This window comes from Entelurus aequoreus, linkage group LG28 (genome assembly GCF_033978785.1).
Source record: "Entelurus aequoreus isolate RoL-2023_Sb linkage group LG28, RoL_Eaeq_v1.1, whole genome shotgun sequence".
NCBI classification, from domain to species: Eukaryota; Metazoa; Chordata; class Actinopteri; order Syngnathiformes; family Syngnathidae; genus Entelurus; species Entelurus aequoreus.
In genome coordinates, this window is record NC_084758.1 from 3806897 (window position 1) to 3831385 (window position 24489).

Consider the following 24489-nt stretch of genomic DNA (forward strand, 5'->3'; position numbering starts at 1 on the left):
GACAAGAAGCATGCAGGAGGTACTTACCATCAATCAATGTTTATTTATATAGCCCTAAATCACAAGTGTCTCAAAGGGCCCATGATGGTGTGAGGGCGTAGAAGACAAGAAGCATGCAGGAGGTACTTACCATGATGGTGTGAGGGCGTAGAAGACAAGAAGCATACAGGAGGTACTTACCATGATGGAGTAGAAGTAGATGAGGACCAGACTGGCCGCCATGACCAGGTTGGCGATGAGAGAGAGGGGCGCCAGGTACTTCAGGTTGGGGGTGAAGACCAGCAGGATGAAGGCGGGCAGGAAACACAGCATGTAGAGGCGGGAGTCGAAGCTGGGGACCAGCACCTGGGTCTGGTTGGTGTTGTTGATCTGGCAGCTGAAGGTGGTGGCGTTGGCTGCTTCCACCACCTGGCCACAGAATGTTATTGTGATGATTTACGACTTTTCTTCTCAGTACCAAACAAACATGCACAATGTGAGGAGATGAAGGTTGCAACTCAGCTGGAAAGTAGAGAGACGTCTCCCTCTAGTGGTCATATTGTGTACTGCAATGTTTGCTACTATTTTATTTATAAACCATCCTCACCTGCTTGACGTTGTCACTAAGGAAGACAAAGTAGACGCAGCAGAAGCCCAGCTGGGTGATGATGAGGAACAAGTTGACGGTCCGTCTAAGAGCGAGAGAGGCGCACACGCACACACACACACACACACACACGCACACACACACACACACACACACACACACACATTTAACACTTAGCTGCTGCAAACCAAAGAAGGTGCATGAAAGACTGGGCTCCTACTTTCCCCAGTGCGAGTGCCTCCTGAGCCAGGACACATTCTCCATGCCGTACTGGACCGCCTCCCCGTAGCTCAGAGATTGTCTGTTCATCCTGCAACAGGTCATTTAGTCGGGGGTTCATTTGTGACTAAAAGCTTCTTTTTTTTTTTTTGACACTGAATTTATTGAACTAAATGTTTTGAGTATGTGAACTGAGTTTTTCTTTACGTCAAATTATGCAGAAAATTGAATTGAATAAAAAAATGTGTGAACAGAAGGTGTGTGTTTAAAAATGATATTCAGTGGAAAAAAGTCAATGTGTAAAAGTTCAGTGTATAAAAATTCAGTCTTGATTTACTGGAATTGAGTTTTGAAGCAACAAATATTTCTGCACTGAACTTTCTTAGACTAATTTTTTTTACACTGAATTTCAATAAACTTTGTTTTTTTACACTAAAATTTTTACACTGAATTTCAATAAACTTTGTTATTTTACACTGAATTGTTTTACATTGATTTTTTATACACTTGATTTTTTTCTGTGCTCAATTTTTGTACAATACATTTTTATACACAGTTTTTTACCCTGTGTTTTTATACACTGATTTTTTTTACACTTATTCTTACACTGAATGTTTCTCCAATGAAATTGTTTTACACTGAATTTTTATACACTGAATTTTTGTACACATTTTTTATACACTGATTTTTTTACACTCAATCTTTACACTGATTTTTTTACACTTCATTTTTGTATACTGATTTTTTTACACTGAATTTTTCTGTAAAACATTTTTTACACTAAATCTTTCTGCACTGATTTTTTTTTACACCGAATTTCAAGAAACTTGTTTTTACTTTAGCACTGAAATTGTTTTACACTGAATTTTTTTTAACACACTGAATTTTTGTCCAATACATTTTTATACACTGTTTTTTTTTACACTGAATTTGTATAGACTCATTTTTTATACACTGATTTTTTTTAACTTATTCTTACACTAATTTTTCCTCTAATGAAATTGTTTTACACTGAATTTTTACATACTGATGTTTTTATCCTTAATTATTCTTACACTAAATTTTTCTCCAATGAAATTATTTTACACTGATTTGTTTATACACTGTATTTTTATATACTGATTTTTTTTACACTTACTTTTTACACGCTGAATTTTTATACACTCTTTTTTTAGACTGAATTTTTATAGTCTCAGTTTTTATACTGATGTCTTACACCGAATTATTCTTACACAAAATGTTTCTCCAAGTAAATTGCTTCACTGAATTTTTATACACTGAATTGTTTTACACAAATTTTTTATTCCCTAATTTTTTTTTTTACACTTAATTTTTATACACTGATTTTTTTTATACTGAATTTTTCTGTAAAACATTTTTTACATTAAATCTTTCTGCACTGAAATTTTTGTACACTGAATTTTTATACACAAATTGCTTTTACCCTGAATTTTTCTACACTGAATGTTTATATCTTTTTTTTTTACACTGAATTTATGGAACTACATTTTTTGTGTTTGTGAACTGAGTTTTTCTTTACGTCAAATTATGCAGACAATTGAATTGCATAAAAAAAATGTGTGAACAGATTGTGTGTGTTTAAAAATGATGTTTGTTGAAATTTAGAGTGGAACAATTCAGTGGAAAAAACTCTAATATATAAATATTCCGTGTATAAAAATTCAGTCTTGATTTACTGGAAATTAGTCTTGAAGCAACAAATATTTCTGCACTGAACTTTCTTAGACTCATTTTTTTTTACACTGACTTTTTTACACTGAATTTAAATAAACTTTTTTTTACTTTAGCACTGAAATTGTTTTACACTGATTTTTTTACACTGATTTTTTCTGCACTGAACTTTTGTACAATACATTTGTATACACTGTTTTTTTACACTGAATTTTTATAGACTAATTTTTTCTACACTGATTTTTTTTTACACTTATTCTTACACAAAAATTTTCTCCAATGAAATGTTTTTAAACTGAATTTTTCTACACTGATTTTTTATATACTGATGTTTTTACACTTAATTATTCTTACACTAAATTTTTCTCCAATGAAATTGTTTTACACCGATTTGTTTATACACTGTATTTTTATATACTGATTTTTTACGCAGTTTTTATACTGATGGTAAATGGGTTGTACTTGTATAGCCATCCTTATTTCCACCTTTTTTTTTTTAAGGAACTCAAAGCGCTTTGACGCTATTTCCACATTCACCCATTCACACACTGATGGCGGGAGCTGCCATGCACGGCGCTAACCACGACCCATCAGGAGCAAGGGTGAAGTGTCTTGCTCAAGGACACAACGGACGTGACTAGGATGGTAGAAGGTGGGGATTGAACCAGTAACCCTCAGATTGCTGGCACGGCCACTCTCCCAACCGTCCCCGTGATGTCTTACACCAAATTATTCTTACACAAAATGTTTCTCCAATGAAATTGTTTTACACTGAATTTTTCTGCACTGAATTTTTGTACACAAATTCTTTATACACTGATTTTTTTACACTCAATCTTTCCACTGATTTTTTTTACACTTGATTTTTATACACTGATTTTTTTATTACACTGAATTTTTCAGTAAAACATTTTTTACACTAAATCTTTCTGCACTGAAATTTTTGAACACTGAATTTGTATACACATATTGTTTTTACCCTGATTTTTTCTACACTGAATGTTTATATCCTTTTTTTTTTACACTGAATTTATGCTGGGTTTTTTTACACTTATTTCATAAGCGCTGAATTTTTATACACTCTTTCTTTACACTGAATTTTTATAGACTCAGTTTTTATACTGATGTCTGACACCGAATTATTCTTAAACAAAATGTTTCTCCAATGAAATTGTTTTACACTGAATTTTATACACAGAATTGTTTTACTGAATTTTTCTGCACTGAATTTTTGTACACAAATTTTTTATACTGTGATTTTTTACACTCAATCTTTACACTGATTTTTTTTACACTTAATTTTTTATACACTGATTTTTTTTACACTGCATTTTTCTGTAAAACATTTTTACACTAAATCTTATTGCACTGAAATTTTTGTACACTGAATTTTTCTACTCTGATTGTTTTTACCCTGAATTTTTCTACACTGAATGTTTATACACTTTTTTTTTTACACTGAATTTTTACGCTCTGAATTTTCAAACATTGCATTTTAACAAACTGCCTTTTTCAACACAAGCATTTTGCTCCCAACATTTTTTTCCCATGAAAATTCAGTTCACAAAATTAAAACCGAAAGAATTCACCGACATAATTTCAGTGTGCAAAAAAAAAAAAAAAAAAGAGGTGAGAAGAGTCGGTCAGCTGACAGGAAGACAAGATAAGAAGCAAATTAGTGTGAGGTCTTACTTGGCACTGAGATGGTGTGAGCAGTCTACCAGCACCCTCATGCAGTGCACGGCGATGACACCCATGCACAGCAGGCTGACAGGTCCCAGCTGCACACACACACACACACACACACACTCTCACGCTTTATTACCATGTTATAATCATGTCATCACAGATCATTCACATACCATTACACTTTTCTGCTGAAGACCGTAAAAAAATATAAATATATTTTTTTTTAAATATATTTTTAATTTTTTTTTTTTTTTTTTTTTTTTAAAGGCTGTAAATTTAATGTATTTTTTCAATTTAATTTCTTATATAACACTTATTATTTCCTATACATTCATTTATTTGTGGCGGCCCACCACAACAAAATTTACTAACCAAATTCTGTAAGTACCACCAGTACAAGTATTGTCAATAATGTAGTACTAGTGGTATTGTACACGTATTGTAAGTAATATAATAGTAGTGAGGTTGCACAAGTATTGTAAGTAATATAATAGTAGTGATATTGTACAAGTATTGTAAGTAATATAATAGTAGTGATGTTGTACAAGTATTGTAAGTAATATAATAGTAGTGATGTTGTACAAGTATTGTAAGTAATGTAGTAGTAGTGATGTTGTACACATATTTTAAGTAATATAATAGTGATGTTGTACAAGTATTGTAAGTAATGTAGTAGTAGTGATGTTGTACAAGTATTGTAAGTAATGTAGTAGTAGTGATGTTGTACACATATTTTAAGTAATATAATAGTGATGTTGTACAAGTATTGTAAGTAATGTAGTAGTAGTGATGTTGTACACATATTTTAAGTAATATAATAGTGATGTTGTACAAGTATTGTAAGTAATATAATAGTAGTGATGTTGTACAAGTATTGTAAGTAATGTAGTAGTAGTGATGTTGTACACATATTTTAAGTAATATAATAGTGATGTTGTACAAGTATTGTAAGTAATGTAGTAGTAGTGATGTTGTACAAGTATTGTAAGTAATGTAGTAGTAGTGATGTTGTACAAGTATTGCAAGTAATGTAGTAGTAGTGATATTGTACACATATTGTAAGTAATGTAGTAGTAGTGATGTTGTACAAGTATTGTAAGTAATATAATAGTAGTGATGTTGTACAAGTATTGCAAGTAATGTAGTAGTAGTGATATTGTACACATATTGTAAGTAATGTAGTAGTAGTGATGTTGTACAAGTATTGCAAGTAATGTAGTAGTAGTAATGTTGTACACGTATTGTAAGTAATATAATAGTGATGTTGTACAAGTATTGTAAGTAATGTAGTAGTAGTGATGTTGTACAAGTATTGTAAGTAATGTAGTAGTAGTGATGTTGTACAAGTATTGCAAGTAATGTAGTAGTAGTGATGTTGTACAAGTATTGTAAGTAATGTAGTAGTAGTAATGTTGTACACATATTGTAAGTAATATAATAGTGATGTTGTACAAGTATTGTAAGTAATGTAGTAGTAGTGATGTTGTACAAGTATTGCAAGTAATGTAGTAGTAGTAATGTTGTACACGTATTGTAAGTAATATAATAGTGATGTTGTACAAGTATTGTAAGTAATGTAGTAGTAGTGATGTTGTACAAGTATTGTAAGTAATGTAGTAGTAGTGATGTTGTACAAGTATTGCAAGTAATGTAGTAGTAGTGATATTGTACACATATTGTAAGTAATGTAGTAGTAGTGATGTTGTACAAGTATTGTAAGTAATATAATAGTAGTGATGTTGTACAAGTATTGCAAGTAATGTAGTAGTAGTGATATTGTACACATATTGTAAGTAATGTAGTAGTAGTGATGTTGTACAAGTATTGCAAGTAATGTAGTAGTAGTAATGTTGTACACGTATTGTAAGTAATATAATAGTGATGTTGTACAAGTATTGTAAGTAATGTAGTAGTAGTGATGTTGTACAAGTATTGTAAGTAATGTAGTAGTAGTGATGTTGTACAAGTATTGCAAGTAATGTAGTAGTAGTGATGTTGTACAAGTATTGTAAGTAATGTAGTAGTAGTAATGTTGTACACATATTGTAAGTAATATAATAGTGATGTTGTACAAGTATTGTAAGTAATGTAGTAGTAGTGATGTTGTACAAGTATTGCAAGTAATGTAGTAGTAGTAATGTTGTACACGTATTGTAAGTAATATAATAGTGATGTTGTACAAGTATTGTAAGTAATGTAGTAGTAGTGATGTTGTACAAGTATTGTAAGTAATGTAGTAGTAGTGATGTTGTACAAGTATTGCAAGTAATGTAGTAGTAGTGATATTGTACACATATTGTAAGTAATGTAGTAGTAGTGATGTTGTACAAGTATTGTAAGTAATATAATAGTAGTGATGTTGTACAAGTATTGCAAGTAATGTAGTAGTAGTGATATTGTACACATATTGTAAGTAATGTAGTAGTAGTGATGTTGTACAAGTATTGCAAGTAATGTAGTAGTAGTAATGTTGTACACGTATTGTAAGTAATATAATAGTGATGTTGTACAAGTATTGTAAGTAATGTAGTAGTAGTGATGTTGTACAAGTATTGTAAGTAATGTAGTAGTAGTGATGTTGTACAAGTATTGCAAGTAATGTAGTAGTAGTGATGTTGTACAAGTATTGTAAGTAATGTAGTAGTAGTAATGTTGTACACATATTGTAAGTAATATAATAGTGATGTTGTACAAGTATTGTAAGTAATGTAGTAGTAGTGATGTTGTACAAGTATTGCAAGTAATGTAGTAGTAGTAATGTTGTACACGTATTGTAAGTAATATAATAGTGATGTTGTACAAGTATTGTAAGTAATGTAGTAGTAGTGATGTTGTACAAGTATTGTAAGTAATGTAGTAGTAGTGATGTTGTACAAGTATTGTAAGTAATGTAGTAGTAGTGATGTTGTACAAGTATTGTAAGTAATGTAGTAGTAGTGATGTTGTACAAGTATTGTAAGTAATGTAGTAGTAGTGATGGTGTAGAAGTATTGTAAGTAATGTAGTAGTAGTGATGTTGTACAAGTATTGTAAGTAATGTAGTAGTAGTGATGTTGTACAAGTATTGTAAGTAATGTAGTAGTAGTGATGGTGTAGAAGTATTGTAAATAATATAGTAGTAGTGATGTTGTACAAGTATTGTAGTAGTAGTGATATTGGATGTGGATGTAGATATAGATGTAGATGCAGATGTATATGTATATGTAGATGTTAATGTAGATATAGATGCAAATGTAGATGTAGATGTAGGTGTTAATGTAGATGCAGATGTAGATGTAGATGTACTGTATATGTAAATGTAGATGTTAATGTAGATGTACAGTAGATGTAGATGTTGATGTAGATGTAAATGTAGATGCAGATGTAGATGTTGATGTAGATGTAAATGTAGATGTAAATGTAGATGTAAATGTAGATGTTAATGTAGATGCAGATGTAGATGTTGATGTAGATGTAAATGTAGATGTAAATGTAGATGTAAATGTAGATGTTAATGTAGATGCAGATGTAGATGTTGATGTAGATGTAAATGTAGATGTAAATGTAGATGTTAATGTTAATGTAGATGTAGATGTAGATGCAGATGTAGATGTAGATGTAGATGTAGATGCAGATGTAGATGCAGATGTAGATGTAGATGTATGCCATCCGTAGATCACAAATGAGGTGACACGCTAATTCCTGCTTTGTCTGCCCTTCACCTGGTGAGTTCATGTGTTCATGTGAGCCAATGAAAGGATGAAGTCTGCATGCTCACCACAAGTCCTGCATTCTTGACAGCCAAGGGCAGCCCCAGCAGGCCTGTGCCGATGTTCCCCTTCAGCAGGTGGATCAGAGTCTGGCCAAAACTGCGGACAAAGTCAGTCTTAGATTTCTCTAAGTTTACATTTTCACACTTTGCACTATTTTCTTACACTTTATGGAGCATTTCTTACATGTTCCTTATTTTTAAGGGCTTATTTTTAAGTGTTCAATGTGATTGTGATTTGACTATTTTGTTGACATTTCCATTCTGCATTGATTGCTGAGGGATTACAATCAGAGGAAGTTACATTTCAAATAAAATCTTTTTTCCTGCTGCTTATTTTCCATAGGTCAAAACATTTCAATAATTATCGATATCAACCGATATAATAATATTTAAATAATTACTGCATAACAAAAAATCCTTTCCATAGTTAAATAGGAGTAACAGGGCAAATTAATGTTACACAGCCGTTATTTCCTAGCACTAAACCTGCAGAAAATAGTTCTTCTCAGTTTTCTCTGTTTACATTCTCACACTTTGCACTATTTTCTTACACTTTATGAAGCATTTCTTACATATTTCCAATTTTTTGGACATTGTTTAAGTGTTTTCCATGCTTGTGTTGATATTTCCTTTCTGCCTTGATAGCTAAGGGATTACAATCAGAGGAAGTTACATTTCAAATAAAACCTTTTTTTCCTGCTCCTTATTTTCCATTGGTCAAAACATTTCAATAATTATAGATATCGACCAATGTAATTATAACAATAAAATAAATACTGCATTGCAAAAATTCCTTTCCATAGTTAAATAAGAATAGCAGGGCAAATTAATGTTACACAGCCATTATTTCCTAGCACTAAACCTGCAGAAAATAGTTCTTCTCAGGTTTTTCTTTGCTTACATTTTCACACTTTGCACTATTTTCTTACACTTTATGAAGCATTTCTTACATGTTCCTTATTTTTAAGGTCTTATTTTTAACTATTCAACTATTTTGTAGACATTTCCATTCTGCCTTGATAGTTGAGGGATTACAATCAGAGGAAGTTACATTTCAAATAAAATATATTTTTTTCCCTGCTATTTATTTTCCATAGGTCAAAACATTTCAATAAGTATCGATATCAACCGATATAATAATATTTAAATAACCACTGCATAACAAAAACTCCTTTCCATAGTTAAATAAGAATATCAGGGCAAATTAATGTTACACAGCCGTTATTTCCTAGCACTAAACCTGCAGAAAATAGTTCTTATAAATAATAAATAAATAAATAATCTTCTCAAATAATCTTCTCAAGTTTCTCTATGTTTACATTCTCACACTTTGCACTATGTATTACACTTTATGAAGCATTTTATTACATATCTCTTGTTTTTAAGAGCTTATTGTGATTTTCCACTCTTGTTGACATTGTTTGAGTGTTTTCCATGTTTGTGTTGACGTTTCCTTTCTGCTTTGATAGCTGAGGGATTACAATCAGAGGAAGGTTACATTTGAAAAAAAAATAAAAAAATTCCTGCTCCTTATTTTCCATGGGTCAAAACATTTCAATAATTATCGATATTGACCGATATAATCATAAGATTTAAATAAATACTGCATAAAAAACATTCCTTTCCATAGTTAAATAAGAATATCAGGGCAAATTAATGTTACTCAGCTGTTATTTCCTAGCACTAAACATGCAGAAAATAGTTCTTCTCAAATTTCTCTATGTTTACATTTTCATACTTTGCACTGTTTTCTTACACTTTATGAAGCATTTTATTACATATCCCTAGTTTTTAAGAGCTTATTGTGATTTTCCACTCTTGTTGACATTGCTTCCACTCTTCTCAAGTTTCTCTATGTTTACATTCTCACACTTTGCACTATTTATTTACACTTTATGAAGCATTTTATTACATATCCCTAGTTTTTAAGAGCTTATTCGGATTATTATTATTGTGTGCTTTCCATGCTTGTGTTGACGTTAGGGATTACAATCAGAGGAAGTTACATTTTAAATCAAATATTTTTTTCCTGATCCTCATTTTCCGTAGGTCAAAACATTTAAATAATTATCGATATCAACCGATATAATAATATTTAAATAATTACTGCATAACAAAAAATCATTTCCATAGTTAAATAGGAATAGCAGGGCAAATTAATGTTACACAGCCGTTATTTCCTAGCACTAAACCTGCAGAAAATAGTTCTTCTCAGTTTCTCTATGTTTACATTCTCACACTTTGCACTATTTTCTTACACTTTATGAAGCATTTTGTTACATATCCCTAGTTTTTAAGAGCTAATTGTGATTTTCCACATTTGTTGACATTGTTTGCGTGTTTTCCATGTTTGTGTTGACGTTTCCTTTCTGCCTTGATAGCTGAGGGATTATAAACAGTATTTGAAATAAAAATGTTTATATATATATATATATATAGTTTTCTCCTGCTTCTTAATTTTCTATAAGTCATAAAAATATGAATACTTATCGCTCTCGACCGATATCAAACACTTGTGTCGGCCATATCGCCGAGTCCTTCTTTCAACACATGACTTTATGTTCCGATACGTACGAGGTTCCGGTCCGTGTTCCAATCCTCTCGTAGTCTCGCTGTGGTCTGGATGGTCCTGGAGGGGAGGGACACAGAGCATCCAGTTCGGACGGGTTCTGATCAGAAAACAAAGATCCTGCGGAGGAGGTGAGAGGACAAACCTCATCAGGACATGCTGCCTCCACTAAAGAACGACTTCCTTGTTTTAGTTCGATTGACTTGGATTGGTTCAAAACATCTCCTGCTCAAGTTACTACAATCAAAAGCTTCGATCATGGTAGCACAAATGAAAAACTGTTTTGCTGATGGATGTGTTTCTGGACCAGTCACCGCCTGACCACAAAGACGTGACTGCAGGCGTCACAGGAAGTGGTGAGAATGAGATGAGTTGACTGCACATTTTTTTTGGACACCGGCGGTTGAAATGTGCGCTCGTGGTGTGAAGACGTAACAGCTGAAGTGAAACTGTGGCCCAGCCAGGTCCTGACAGAAGCATGACCAGTGTTCCTCTTACTCTTGGACCTAGCAAGACACTGACACTAGCGACTTGGAGCAAGGAAACTAAACCAGCATGAACTATTTGACTGCTGACGACTTGCTTGACACACAGTTATTTTGACTCTTTTGGTCTCCGGCTGGCCCCGCTATGGACTGGACTCTCACACTATTATGTTAGATCCACTATGGACTGGACTCTCACTATTATGTTAGATCCACTATGGACTGGACTCTCACTATTATGTTAGATCCACTATGGACTGGACTCTCACACTATTATGTTAGATCCACTATGGACTGGACTCTCACTATTATGTTAGATCCACTATGGACTGGACTCTCACTATTATGTTAGATCCACTATGGACTGGACTCTCACACTATTATGTTAGATCCACTATGGACTGGACTCTCACTATTATGTTAGATCCACTATGGACTGGACTCTCACTATTATGTTAGATCCACTATGGACTGGACTCTCACTATTATGTTAGATCCACTATGGACTGGACTCTCACTGTTATGTTAGATCCACTATGGACTGGACTCTCATACTATTATGTTAGATCCACTATGGACTGGACTCTCACTATTATGTTAGATCCACTATGGACTGGACTCTCACTATTATGTTAGATCCACTATGGACTGGACTCTCATACTATTATGTTAGATCCACTATGGACTGGACTCTCACTATTATGTTAGATCCACTATGGACTGGACTCTCACACTATTATGTTAGATCCACTATGGACTGGACTCTCACTATTATGTTAGATCCACTATGGACTGGACTCTCACTATTATGTTAGATCCACTATGGACTGGACTCTCACTATTATGTTAGATCCACTATGGACTGGACTCTCACTATTATGTTAGATCCACTATGGACTGGACTCTCACTATTATGTTAGATCCACTATGGACTGGACTCTCACACTATTATGTTAGATCCACTATGGACTGGACTCTCACACTATTATGTTAGATCCACTATGGACTGGACTCTCACTATTATGTTAGATCCACTATGGACTGGACTCTCACACTATTATGTTAGATCCACTATGGACTGGACTCTCACACTATTATGTTAGATCCACTATGGACTGGACTCTCACACTATTATGTTAGATCCACTATGGACTGGACTCTCACTATTATGTTAGATCCACTATGGACTGGACTCTCACACTATTATGTTAGATCCACTATGGACTGGACTCTCACACTATTATGTTAGATCCACTATGGACTGGACTCTCACACTATTATGTTAGATCCACTATGGACTGGACTCTCACACTATTATGTTAGATCCACTATGGACTGGACTCTCACACTATTATGTTAGATCCACTACGGACTGGACTCTCACACTATTATGTTAGATCCACTATGGACTGGACTCTCACACTATTATGTTAGATCCACTATGGACTGGACTCTCACTATTATGTTAGATCCACTATGGACTGGACTCTCACTATTATGTTAGATCCACTATGGACTGGACTCTCACACTATTATGTTAGATCCACTATGGACTGGACTCTCACACTATTATGTTAGATCCACTATGGACTGGACTCTCACACTATTATGTTAGATCCACTATAGACTGGACTCTCACACTATTATGTTGGATCCACTATGGACTGGACTTTCACAATATTATGTTAGATCCACTATGGACTGGACTCTCACACTATTATGTTAGATCCACTATTGACTGGACTCTCACACTATTTTGTTGGATCCACTATGGACTGGACTTTCACAATATTATGTTAGATCCACTATGGACTGGACTCTCACACTATTATGTTAGATCCACTATAGACTGGACTCTCACACTATTTTGTTGGATCCACTATGGACTGGACTTTCACAATATTATACTAGACCCACTCGATGTCCATTGCATCTGGTCTCCCCTAGAGGGTGGGGTGGGTGTGGGGGGGGGGAATGATGATATAGCCCGGAAATGATGGTATTAGTACCAAAATATGAGCTTTTTCTCATTGCAATATGTCTTTGCGCTCTTTTTTCTTACATTTTTACTTTTGTAACATATCTTTAAGTAATAGGTCTGTTTTTGGCATTTGCTTTACTAAAATTAAAAATATATATACACTGGAGATTGGACACCACTGAATGAATGCAATCAGGGTCATGGTTGTCGTTTTTAAGAAGGATTTTTTTCTAATCTATTTTGAAAAAGTGTCATTGTAATTACAAGACCTGATAATACATTGCGAGAATCGTGTTGAATGAAGAATCGTTTCTACATTGAATGGTCAACCCCGGAGTCGGAGTAGGATCGAATCAGGAGGTGGCCAAAGATTCACACCCCGACTTATTCGACATAGAAGTTTCCATACCTTCCCCTCGAACGTCATCACTGGAGGACATCATGTCTGTGTTGTGTCCCAAAGTCACAGGTGTGACAGCGTCCAGGTGGCGGGCTGTAACAGACAAGACTTGGAGGATGAAGACATTTTGTTGTCAAGAAGACACAACGGTCAGCCATCTCTTTTCTCAGCTTGGTCAATACTCACCTTAAAAAGTGCCTCTATAAACATTTGTCACAGCCAACAACTTGGCTTGGGGATATATGGTGGCTGTTTAAAAAGACCCGTGTCGCCCTCCCCAACAAAACAAACAGAAGTTGTTGCAATTGGAACCGGTTGTGACATGGTGCCCTTGAGCAAAATGACCAAAATCCAACTGTTTGAGGTATTTGATAGTGGTCATTGTGAATATAGGGCAAGGGAGATATATGGTACTCCTTCTGGGGTAAATTACACACCTTTTCAGTGTCTCTGCTTGTTTTTTTTGTTTTGTTTTTTTAACTATTTGCATAATGGCCGTCAGCCAAGAAAAATCCATTTAATGAGCGGCAGGCTCAAAGCGAAGGAAAAAAGTATCAGCTTATAGTTTGGAGTTTACGGTATGCCCAGGTAAAAACTATCAGTAACACATATTCACCATTCATGAGTTGCTTTCTAACATGCAAATTAGTAACATATTGGCTCTTAATTAGACATTATTAAGTACTTACTCATGCCTTATTCTGCATGGCCAGTAAGCCATTAACTAAGAGTCTTCTCTCAATAACCTCAGAATTATTGCTTATTACTAACCCTAACCCTAACCCTGATATGTTCCCCTAGTGTCCAAATAACTCTAAAATAAATCGGTAACACTTTAGTATGGGGAACATATTCACCATTAATTAGTTGTTTATTAACATAATATGTTCCCCGCACTAAAGTGTTACCAAACTATCATGCACAGTTTGGCCAATCAGCATCCAGAAGTGATACTGTTTACATGTGTTTGGACAGATATATTACTGCACACATATTACATACATATTACTCTCTCTAGTTGCAATGGTCTTAGGGTGTGCCAGGTGCGGAGAGTGAGAGTGGACAAGAATGTGTGTGTGCCTAACACACACAAACCAAGTTAACTTTCGGTTTCGATCTCTAGCAAGATGGACAAAGGCTATGTCGAGATCAACCATTTTCAGAAGACGCTTTGGACTTTAGACAGCCTTTAAAATGAAATAATCTGAGAGGACCTTGCCCTTAATAGGGAGGATCCGACATGTAAACAAAGCGTGTCTAACGAAGAACAGTCGTGTTTATTTACAAAGTCGCCGATGAACGAAGAACAGTCGTGTTTATTTACAAAGTCGCCGACGAGAGCTCGGTACTGTAGTACTTGAAAACGCTACTTTCTAAAGTGACTACTTACTGGCAGCGTCAACAGGGCAAAGTGTCATTGTGTTGTGCAACTCGGCAACTTGTCGCAGTGACAAGACACCGACACTGACGTTTGAACCCGTGCACCTGTTACACTTATGCTCTGCACCAGTAATGTAAAAAAGATGGGCAATATGAATATTTGTCCTTCATACCGACAGCCATCAGACTGTATAATGCATATGTTCCTTTTTGACTGGACTTAAATGTACAGTATAATGTATTTAAATTATTCACATGTGAATAATGCTGTACAATAGACTGTATTTATGTTATTCACATGTGAATAATGCTGTACAATAGACTGTATTTATGTTATTCACATGTGAATAATGCTGTACAATAGACTGTATTTATGTTATTCACATGTGAATAATGCTGTATAATAGACTGTATTTATGTTATTCACATGTGAATAATGCTGTATAATAGACTGTATTTATATTATTCACATGTGAATAATGCTGTACAATAGACTGTATTTATGTTATTCACATGTGAATAATTCCGTATAATAGACTGTATTTATGATATTCACATGTGAATAATGCTGTATAATAGACTGTATTTTTGTTATTCACATGTGAACAATGCTGTATAATAGACTGTATTTATATTATTCACATGTGAATAATGCTGTATAATAGACTGTATTTATGTTATTCACATGTGAATAATGCTGTATAATAGACTGTATTTTTGTTATTCACATGTGAACAATGCTGTATAATAGACTGTATTTATGTTATTCATATGTGAATAATTCTGTATAATAGACTGTATTTATATTATTCACATGTGAACAATTCTGTATAATAGACTGTATTTATGTCATTCACATGTGAATAATGCTGTACAATAGACTGTATTTGTATTGTTCACATGTGAATAATGCTGTATAATAGACTGTATTTATGTTATTCACATGTGAATAATTCCGTATAATAGACTGTATTTATGTTATTCACATGTGAATAATTCCGTATAATAGACTGTATTTATGATATTCACATGTGAATAATGCTGTATAATAGACTGTATTTATGTTATTCACATGTGAATAATGCTGTATAATAGACTGTATTTATACTATTCACATGTGAATAATGCTGTATAATTGACTGTATTTATATTATTCACATGTGAATAATGCTGTATAATAGACTGTATTTATGTCATTGACATGTGAATAATGCTGTACAATAGACTGTATTTGTATTGTTCACGTGTGAATAATGCTGTATAATAGACTGTATTTATGTTATTCACATGTGAATAATGCTGTATAATAAACTGTATTTATGTTATTCACATGTGAATAATGCTGTATAATAATGTCAAAAAATACCTAAGTGTTTATTGTCTATTGTGAGCGAAATGTGGTGCTGAATTTACCCTAGGGATCAATAAAGTACTTTCTATTCTATTCTATCAACACGGATGAACGAGATGGTTATTCACCTTCCAATGACAGTACAATGGTACACAAGCCTACAGTAATGAGAAGTAAAAGTTTAAATGTTTACTATTATTATATAGTACGATTACATTTTAAACACTATATAGTTTTTATCGGTTACTTCTTCAGCTTATGAGCGTGATGTACACAAAAGCTCTGAGTAAAGATAAATAATATGGAAAGTAGATTATTGCATGTTGTTCTAATGTGACAAGAATATGCTTACCAACAGTCCAAAAGTTACTTGTTATTTTCGTCTGACTATCGCAGTCGTAATGCTCCGTCATTTATTGCACAGGCGTCAACCTGCAGTCCACATGCATCTCTTATGTGTGACTGCCATCTGCTGGTCACACTTATCATGACACCACGTACCAAATAAAATTGCTTCGAGGTCGGTTTCGGGACGTATGCAGATCCCAAATACACATCAGCAGGTACCAATAGGTAAGAAAAGTTGCGTTCGCATAATGGGTGGAAACAAAACGCCAGGTAATATGTCTCCTAATAGGTGCCATTTTGGGGTCCTTATACACACTCCATAGTAATACTGCATGTTGAAGCACAGTACGTCTGACTATGGTAGCCGCAATGCTCCGTCATTTATTGCACAGGCGTCAACCTGCAGTCCACTTGCATCTCTTGTGTGTGACTGCCATCTGCTGGTCACACTTATCATGACACCATGTACCAAATAAAATTGCTTCGAGGTCGGTTTCGGGACGTATGCAGATCCCAAATACACATCAGCAGGTACCAATAGGTAAGAAAAGTTGCGTTCGCATAATAGGTGGAAACAAAACGCTAGATAATATGTCTCCTAATAGGTGCCATTTTGGGGTCCTTATACACACTCCATAGTAATACTGCATGTTGAAGCACAGTACGTCTGACTATGGTAGTCGTAATGCTCCGTCATTTATTGCACAGGCGTCAACCTGCAGTCCACTTGCATCTCTTGTGTGTGACTGCCATCTGCTGGTCACACTTATCATGACACCATGTACCAAATAAAATTGCTTCGAGGTCGGTTTCGGGACGTATGCAGATCCCAAATACACATCAGCGGGTACCAATAGGTAAGAAAAGTTGCGTTCGCATAATAGGTGGAAACAAAACGCCAGATAATATGTCTCCTAATAGGTGCCATTTTGGGGTCCTTATATACACTCCATAGTAATACTGCATGTTGAAGCACAGTACGTCTGACTATGGTAGCCGCAATGCTCCGTCATTTATTGCACAGGCGTCAACCTGCAGTCCACTTGCATCTCTTGTGTGTGACTGCCATCTGCTGGTCACACTTATCATGACACCATGTACCAAATAAAATTGCTTCGAGGTCGGTTTCGGGACGTATGCAGATCCCAAATACACATCAGCAGGTACCAATAGGTAAGAAAAGTTGCGTTCGCATAATAGGTGGAAACAAAACGCTAGATAATATGTCTCCTAATAGGTGCCATTTTGGGGTCCTTATACACACTCCATAGTAATACTGCATGTTGAAGCACAGTACGTCTGACTATGGTAGTCGTAATGCTCCGTCATTTATTGCACAGGCGTCAACCTGCAGTCCACATGCATCTCTTATGTGTGACTGCCATCTGCTGGTCACACTTATCATGACACCACGTACCAAATAAAATTGCTTCGAGGTCGGTTTCGGGACGTATGCAGATCCAAAATACACATCAGTGGGTACCAATAGGTAAGAAAAGTTGCGTTCGCATAATAGGTGGAACAAAACGCCAGATAATATGTCTCCTAATAGGTGCCATTTTGGGGTCCTTATACACACTCCATAGTAATACTGCATGTTGAAGCACAGTACGTCTGACTATGGTAGCCGCAATGCTCCGCCATTTATTGCACAGGCGTCAACCTGCAGTCCACTTGCATCTCTTGTGTGTGACTGCCATCTGCTGGTCACACTTATCATGACACCATGTGCCAAATAAAATTGCTTCGAGGTCGGTAAGCACAACCAGCATGAATATGTACATTAGGCGCACCGGGTTATAAGGGGCACTGTCGATTTTTGAGAAAATGAAAAGATTAAATGTGCCTATTTATAGTTAATTGTTAATATTTATTGTTTACATTGAACAAAGATAGCTCAGTCTATCAAGTCAAATTATTTGTATGTTAAACATGTTATGCCAATAAAGCTGATTTTTTTCCCCAGTGTTTTTAATGGAATGGCGCAGTTGACTCGCTCAGGACTCGAGTTGAATGGCAGGAGGACTGAGACCCGTCTCTAAGGCGGCCTTGGCCCACCGTTTGTGGTCCTGGAGCGCGTTCACACATGACCAAGCTCATCCGTAGTGGCAGAGCAAATACGGATACACCATGTCAACTTGACGACAGTAATCAGGTGCAGCCTGCAGTGTTTGCTGAAGACAAACACTGCTTCATTTTGTTTGTTGGAAATGTTTCCTGATTGCATGACGTGAGCCTCTAACACACACACACACACACACACACACACACACACACACACACACACACACACACACACACACACACACACACACACACACACACACACACACACACACACACACACACACACACACACACACACACACACACACACACACACACACACACACACACACACACACACACACACACACACACACACAAACCGAGCAGCTCAAACCACTAATCTTCTCATTTAAACCCATTCTTGGGCGAGTGTCGTGCCAAAAAAAATGATTCCTACTTTGAATCACTTTTCGGCAACCACTTTTTGGCAACCACTGTACTGTCGCTTGGGCACTTCCACAAGCAAACAGTATAGTGTGTACTTTTCTATGACACAGATGGAACTGTGCGTCTGTAATCCGAGTCACGTGTACTAATTGGTGTGTCCGTATTTAAATGTGTGTGTATAGTCAGGTCTGCATGTGTGTGTTTTAATTTGTGTCCGTATGTGTGTGTGTAAAAAAAACATTGTTATCTATGGACTGGACTCTCACACTATTAACTAGATCCACTCCTGCTGGTCCCACTATGGACTGAACTCTCTCACTATTATGTTAGATCCACTATGGACTGGACTCTCACAATATTATGTTAGATCCACTATGGACTGGACTCTCACACTATTATGTTAGATCCACTATGGACTGGACTCTCACACTATCATGCTAGATCCACTATGGACTGGACTCTCGCACTATTATGTTAGATCCACTATGGACTGGACTCTCACACTATTATGTTAGATCCACTATGGACTGGACTCTCACAATATTATGTTAGATCCACTATGGACTGGACTCTCACACTATTATGCTAGATCCACTATGGACTGGACTCTCACACTATCATGTTAGATCCACTATGGACTGGACTCTCACAATATTATGTTAGATCCACTATGGACTGGACTCTCACAATATTATGTTAGATCCACTATGGACTGGACTCTCACACTATCATGCTAGATCCACTATGGACTGGACTCTCACACTATCATGCTAGATCCACTATGGACTGGACTCTCACTATTATGTTAGATCCACTATGGACTGGACTCTCACAATATTATGTTATATCCACTATGGACTGGACTCTCACACTATTATGTTAGATCCACTATGGACTGGACTCTCACACTATTATGTTAGATCCACTATGGACTGGACTCTCACTATTATGTTAGATCCACTATGGACTGGACTCTCACACTATTATGTTAGATCCACTAAGGACTGGACTCTCACACTATTATGTTAGATCCACTATGGACTGGACTCTCACACTATTATGTTAGATCCACTATGGACTGGACTCTCACACTATTATGTTAGATCCACTATGGACTGGACTCTCACACTATTATGTTAGATCCACTATGGACTGGACTCTCACTATTATGTTAGATCCACTACGGACTGGACTCTCACACTATTAACTAGATCCACTACGGACTGGACTCTCACACTATTAACTAGATCCACATGTGCGGTCCCCTCCAAGGTTTCTCATTGTCATCCCATTGGGTTTTTCCTTGCCCAGATGTGGGATCTGAGCCCAGGATGTGGTTGTGGCTTGTGCAGCCCTTTGAGACACTGGTGATATAAGTAAACTTTGATTGATATTTTTTTGTGATTTGGGGATTATTTCCGCCTTCTGAAGTGTATTTAAACAAATAAACGGTAGAGAATGTACTTTATTATGATTATTAGGCCTGATTACTCCATGAATGCTCATTAATTAGAAGAATAATCCAGTGTGTTGTGAAGAAATATCAACATTGTGCAGTGTTTACATTGCAGTCCCATATGCCAAATAGTGTTTGAACTAAATAGGATTTAGGTGTAAAATTAGTCATTTATAGATTTGCATGCACATGAATAATATGTTGCTTGCTGTGACAGGCGAGCAGAGCGCGGACAAGATAAGGAAAAAGGAGCAGACTAGCAGACATTAGCCATCTTGGTGTGCGTCAACACGGAGCTACAACAGCGCTGGATTTACCTCGGACAAGCCGTCTGTCTCGTCTCTTGGCCCGGTGCTGCTTCCTCTTTTTAGGCGGAGTAAGGTCGAAGAAGGTCCGCTAGTGTCATGTTGTCGTCTTTCCCGGAGGGTGAAATCGCAGCAGCGGAGAGGAGGACGCTATCAGCTTCCATTGGAGGCGGGGCCAGCCACCAAGTCACGTGAGACGAACCCGGAAGTACCCGGACCGTGCTGTTGCCGGGGAAACGGATTACAACTTTGAGCTTTTTTTTTTGTTTTTAAATTTTGTTTTTATTTTTTCACATTTTTAAAATGTTCAATTTTCACTGTTCATAAAGGGAAAACAACGGAACAAACACGTGGCATTTACAACGCACATTGATAAGATAGTTTTTTTTTTTTTATAGATATATGTAATATGTTACAACATATCGTTTTTTATTTGTATGGTCTGTTTGCACGTAAACAGTCTAAGCGTATTTTCCTGTTTATTTGTAATCTTTTTTTAACAAAAAAACAAAAAAAACAAAGCCTTCTTTTTTTTTTTTACTACATCTAAAAACGTGTTGATTTCCATTTTATATTTCATTTAACAACAAATTAAAATCCCCAATAAACAGAAACGGTGGGAAAAAAAGACCAAAAACAATAATAATTTTACATTTGGCACACCGTTGTAACCCCGCTTTTATTTTGAAAATAAAAACCTTTCCCTGTCAGATAATGAAAAAAATATATGTTTGGTCTTTTTTTTTCATTTCTGCAGCAGGGGCTTTTTTTTATACAGTGGATTAAAATGTTTGTTATATGAAATTTAAAACGAAAATCAACCCGTTTTTAAATGATTTAAATGACAACTTCCGGTTTTGCCTTCGGACTATGACAAACACCCGTTTTGGTCTGTTTTTTAAAAAATATATTTTTTTTTCATTCATTCATTTATTTTTTATTTATCTCCTTCATTGATGTGCATTTTTGATCAATAGAAAATCAAACTTTAGCAACAAAACACATATTTACACACCTATGCTCGAGAAGAAACAGGATGAAGAAAATCTTGTATTTCCTGCCCCCTTCAACATAATAAGTAGTTCATGGATAGCCCAGATTCACAAGCATACAAACCAAACAAATACATCCAAATATAATGAAAACAAACACAAAAAAAACACACAAAAAACAACAAGTGTAAAACTTCATGAAGTACAAACCGAAAAAAAAAATGTTTTTGTATGTTAAGCGTATTTTCCTGTTTATTTGTAATCTTTTTTTAACAAAAAAAAACAAAGCCTTCTTTTTTTTTTACTACATCTAAAAACGTGTTGATTTCCATTTTATATTTCATTTAACAACAAATTAAAATCCCCAATAAACAGAAACGGTGGGAAAAAAGACCAAAAACAATAATAATTTTACATTTGGCACACCGTTGTAACCCCGCTTTTATTTTGAAAAAAAAAAACTTTCCCTGTCAGATAATGAAAAAAATATATGTTTGGTCTTTTTTTTCATTTCTGCAGCAGGGGCTTTTTTTTTTTTTTTTTTTTTACAGTGGATTAAAATGTTTGTTATATGAAATTTAAAACGAAAATCACCCCGTTTTTAAATGATTTAAATCACAACTTCCGGTTTTGCCTTCGGACTATGACAAACACCCGTTTTGGTCTGTTTTTAAAAAAATATATATATTTTTTCATTAATTCATTCATTTTTTATTTATCTCCTTCATTGATGTGCATTTTTGATCAATAGAAAATTAAACTTTAGCAACAAAACACATATTTACACACCTATGCTCGAGAAGAAACAGGATGAAGAAAATCTTGTATTTCCTGCCCCCTTCAACATAATAAGTAGTTCAAGGATAGCCCAGATTCACAAGCATACAAACCAAACAAATACATCCAAATATAATGAAAACAAACAAAAAAAACCACACAAAAAACAACAAGTGTAAAACTTCATGAAGTACAAACCGAAAAAAAAAAGTTTTTGTATGTTAAGCGTATTTTCCTGTTTATTTGTAATCTTTTTTTAACTAAAAAAAAACAAAAAACAAAGCCTTCTTTTTTTACTACATCTAAAAACGTGTTGATTTTCATTTTATATTTCATTTAACAACAAATTAAAATCACCAGTAAACAGAAACGTTGGAAAAAAAGACAAAAAAAAATATTTTATTTTTTTTTCGGCAACAGACACCAGAAATTGTACTTTTCAAAGTAAAAACCGGGATAAATACTAAGTTACCTATGTGCCTGTTGTCACGTTGAGCTGGCTAAAATATATTTGGAGCCATACAGAGAATGATTTAGACTTAGCACAACGAGGACAAAAACATCTAAACAAAAACCGAAAAACAGACCAAAACGGATGTTTTTTTCATATTGCTATTGCTATTTATTTAAAAAAAAATTTTTAATGCATGCCCTTAACATAGCCTTAAAGTTTGTTTATTTTTAAAAAATAGCCCATTTTTATTACCTATTCTGTGTTATATGTGTTTTTATGTTGCACGATTGTACCAAGAACAATTCCTAGTTTGTGAACCCGTTCTCAAACAATGGCAATAAAAAAAAAAATTATTCTGATTTTGATATTGCTGGAAGTAGCAATTATAGAGACAGGACAGCATGTAAAACAAAATACTGTACTATTGTGTTGTATTATGCGTGATTAAATAATGTTTGCCTCCACTTTCGTGTGATATGTGTATAGATTTCTTTAGATGTTATTACTTGTTGTGTCATGTTTAAAATAATTTCACTCATTACATTTGGCACGTGAGTACCGTTGTAACCCCGCTTTTATTTTGAAAATAAAAACTTTTCGTGTCAGATAATGAAAAAAAAATCTGTTTGGTCAGTTATTTTTTTCATTTCTGCAGCAGGGGCTGTTTACTGTGGATTAAAATGTTTTTTATATGAAATTCAAAACAAAAATCAACCCGTTTTTAAATTATTTAGGCCGTGTATTGAAATCACTACTTCCGGTTTTGGCTTCTTTTGAATATGACAAACACCCGTTTTGGTCAGTTTTTCTGTTTTTGATGATATGTGCGTGAATATTTATGTATACTTCAGATGTCAGTATTTATGTATGGGGCTCCAAATAGATTTTAGCCAGAGTCACACATGCAGGCACACAGGTAGTTATCTCCGCTTTTACTTTGAAAAAAAAAAAAAAAATCTGTTTTGGTCTCTTTTTCTTTTTTCTATTTACTGGGGATTTTAATTTTAATTATAAGCAATTGAAAATCGAATCCATGCCGTTTTGTACTTGTAACTATTGTACTACGGCACAAAAAACAAGAACAATTTTATTTATGTTTTTTTGCATTCAAAAAATAAAATTGAAATAAACCAATCGTTTTGTCATGTAAAAATAAATTAAATGAGCAAAACATACGCTGACCGTGTCCAATTATTCAATTGTTGAACACAAACTGTAGATCAGACCTGGGCAATTTAAGGCCCGGGGGCCACATGTTAAGCTTTTCAATGTGGCCCGCCGGACATTACCAAATCATTTTTTTAGATGTTTAAGATGTAAAGTGTAGCTGCCATTATGATGTGCAGTCATGTTTTCTAATGACTAAGTCTTCAACTATACAAAGTATTTCAATGGTTGGAATCTGCGCTTTTGCATGATATACTAGTTACTATGGTAATCTCATTAGTTACTATGGTAATCTAATTAGTTACTATGGTAATGTAAGTCACAGCAGGTCAGACGAGGCACCAAGCAGTGTGGGTGGGGAGCGTTTCCACAGAGTGTTTCTAGAGTGGCC

The 24489-nt window shown here is 34.9% G+C and overlaps 1 protein-coding gene across 2 annotated transcripts in view; it reads right to left on the reverse strand.

Moving 5' to 3' along the window:
* Nucleotides 1-20914, reverse strand: part of slc36a1 (solute carrier family 36 member 1) — a 75218-nt gene extending 54304 nt beyond the window's left edge. The window contains exons 1-8 of one of the 2 annotated variants that reach the window (XM_062039628.1): nucleotides 20721-20914; nucleotides 13382-13465; nucleotides 10512-10566; nucleotides 7944-8034; nucleotides 4190-4278; nucleotides 807-896; nucleotides 587-671; nucleotides 181-408 (exon numbers count right to left, since the gene is read on the reverse strand). In XM_062039628.1, the coding sequence (XP_061895612.1) occupies nucleotides 181-408; nucleotides 587-671; nucleotides 807-896; nucleotides 4190-4278; nucleotides 7944-8034; nucleotides 10512-10566; nucleotides 13382-13415 (672 nt within the window). In that variant the 5' untranslated portion in view covers nucleotides 13416-13465; nucleotides 20721-20914. Of the gene's footprint in view, nucleotides 1-180; nucleotides 409-586; nucleotides 672-806; nucleotides 897-4189; nucleotides 4279-7943; nucleotides 8035-10511; nucleotides 10627-13381; nucleotides 13466-20720 lie in introns of both variants that reach the window. The other variant, XM_062039627.1, reaches the window with a different exon arrangement.
* Between the last annotated feature and the right edge of the window lie 3575 nt (nucleotides 20915-24489).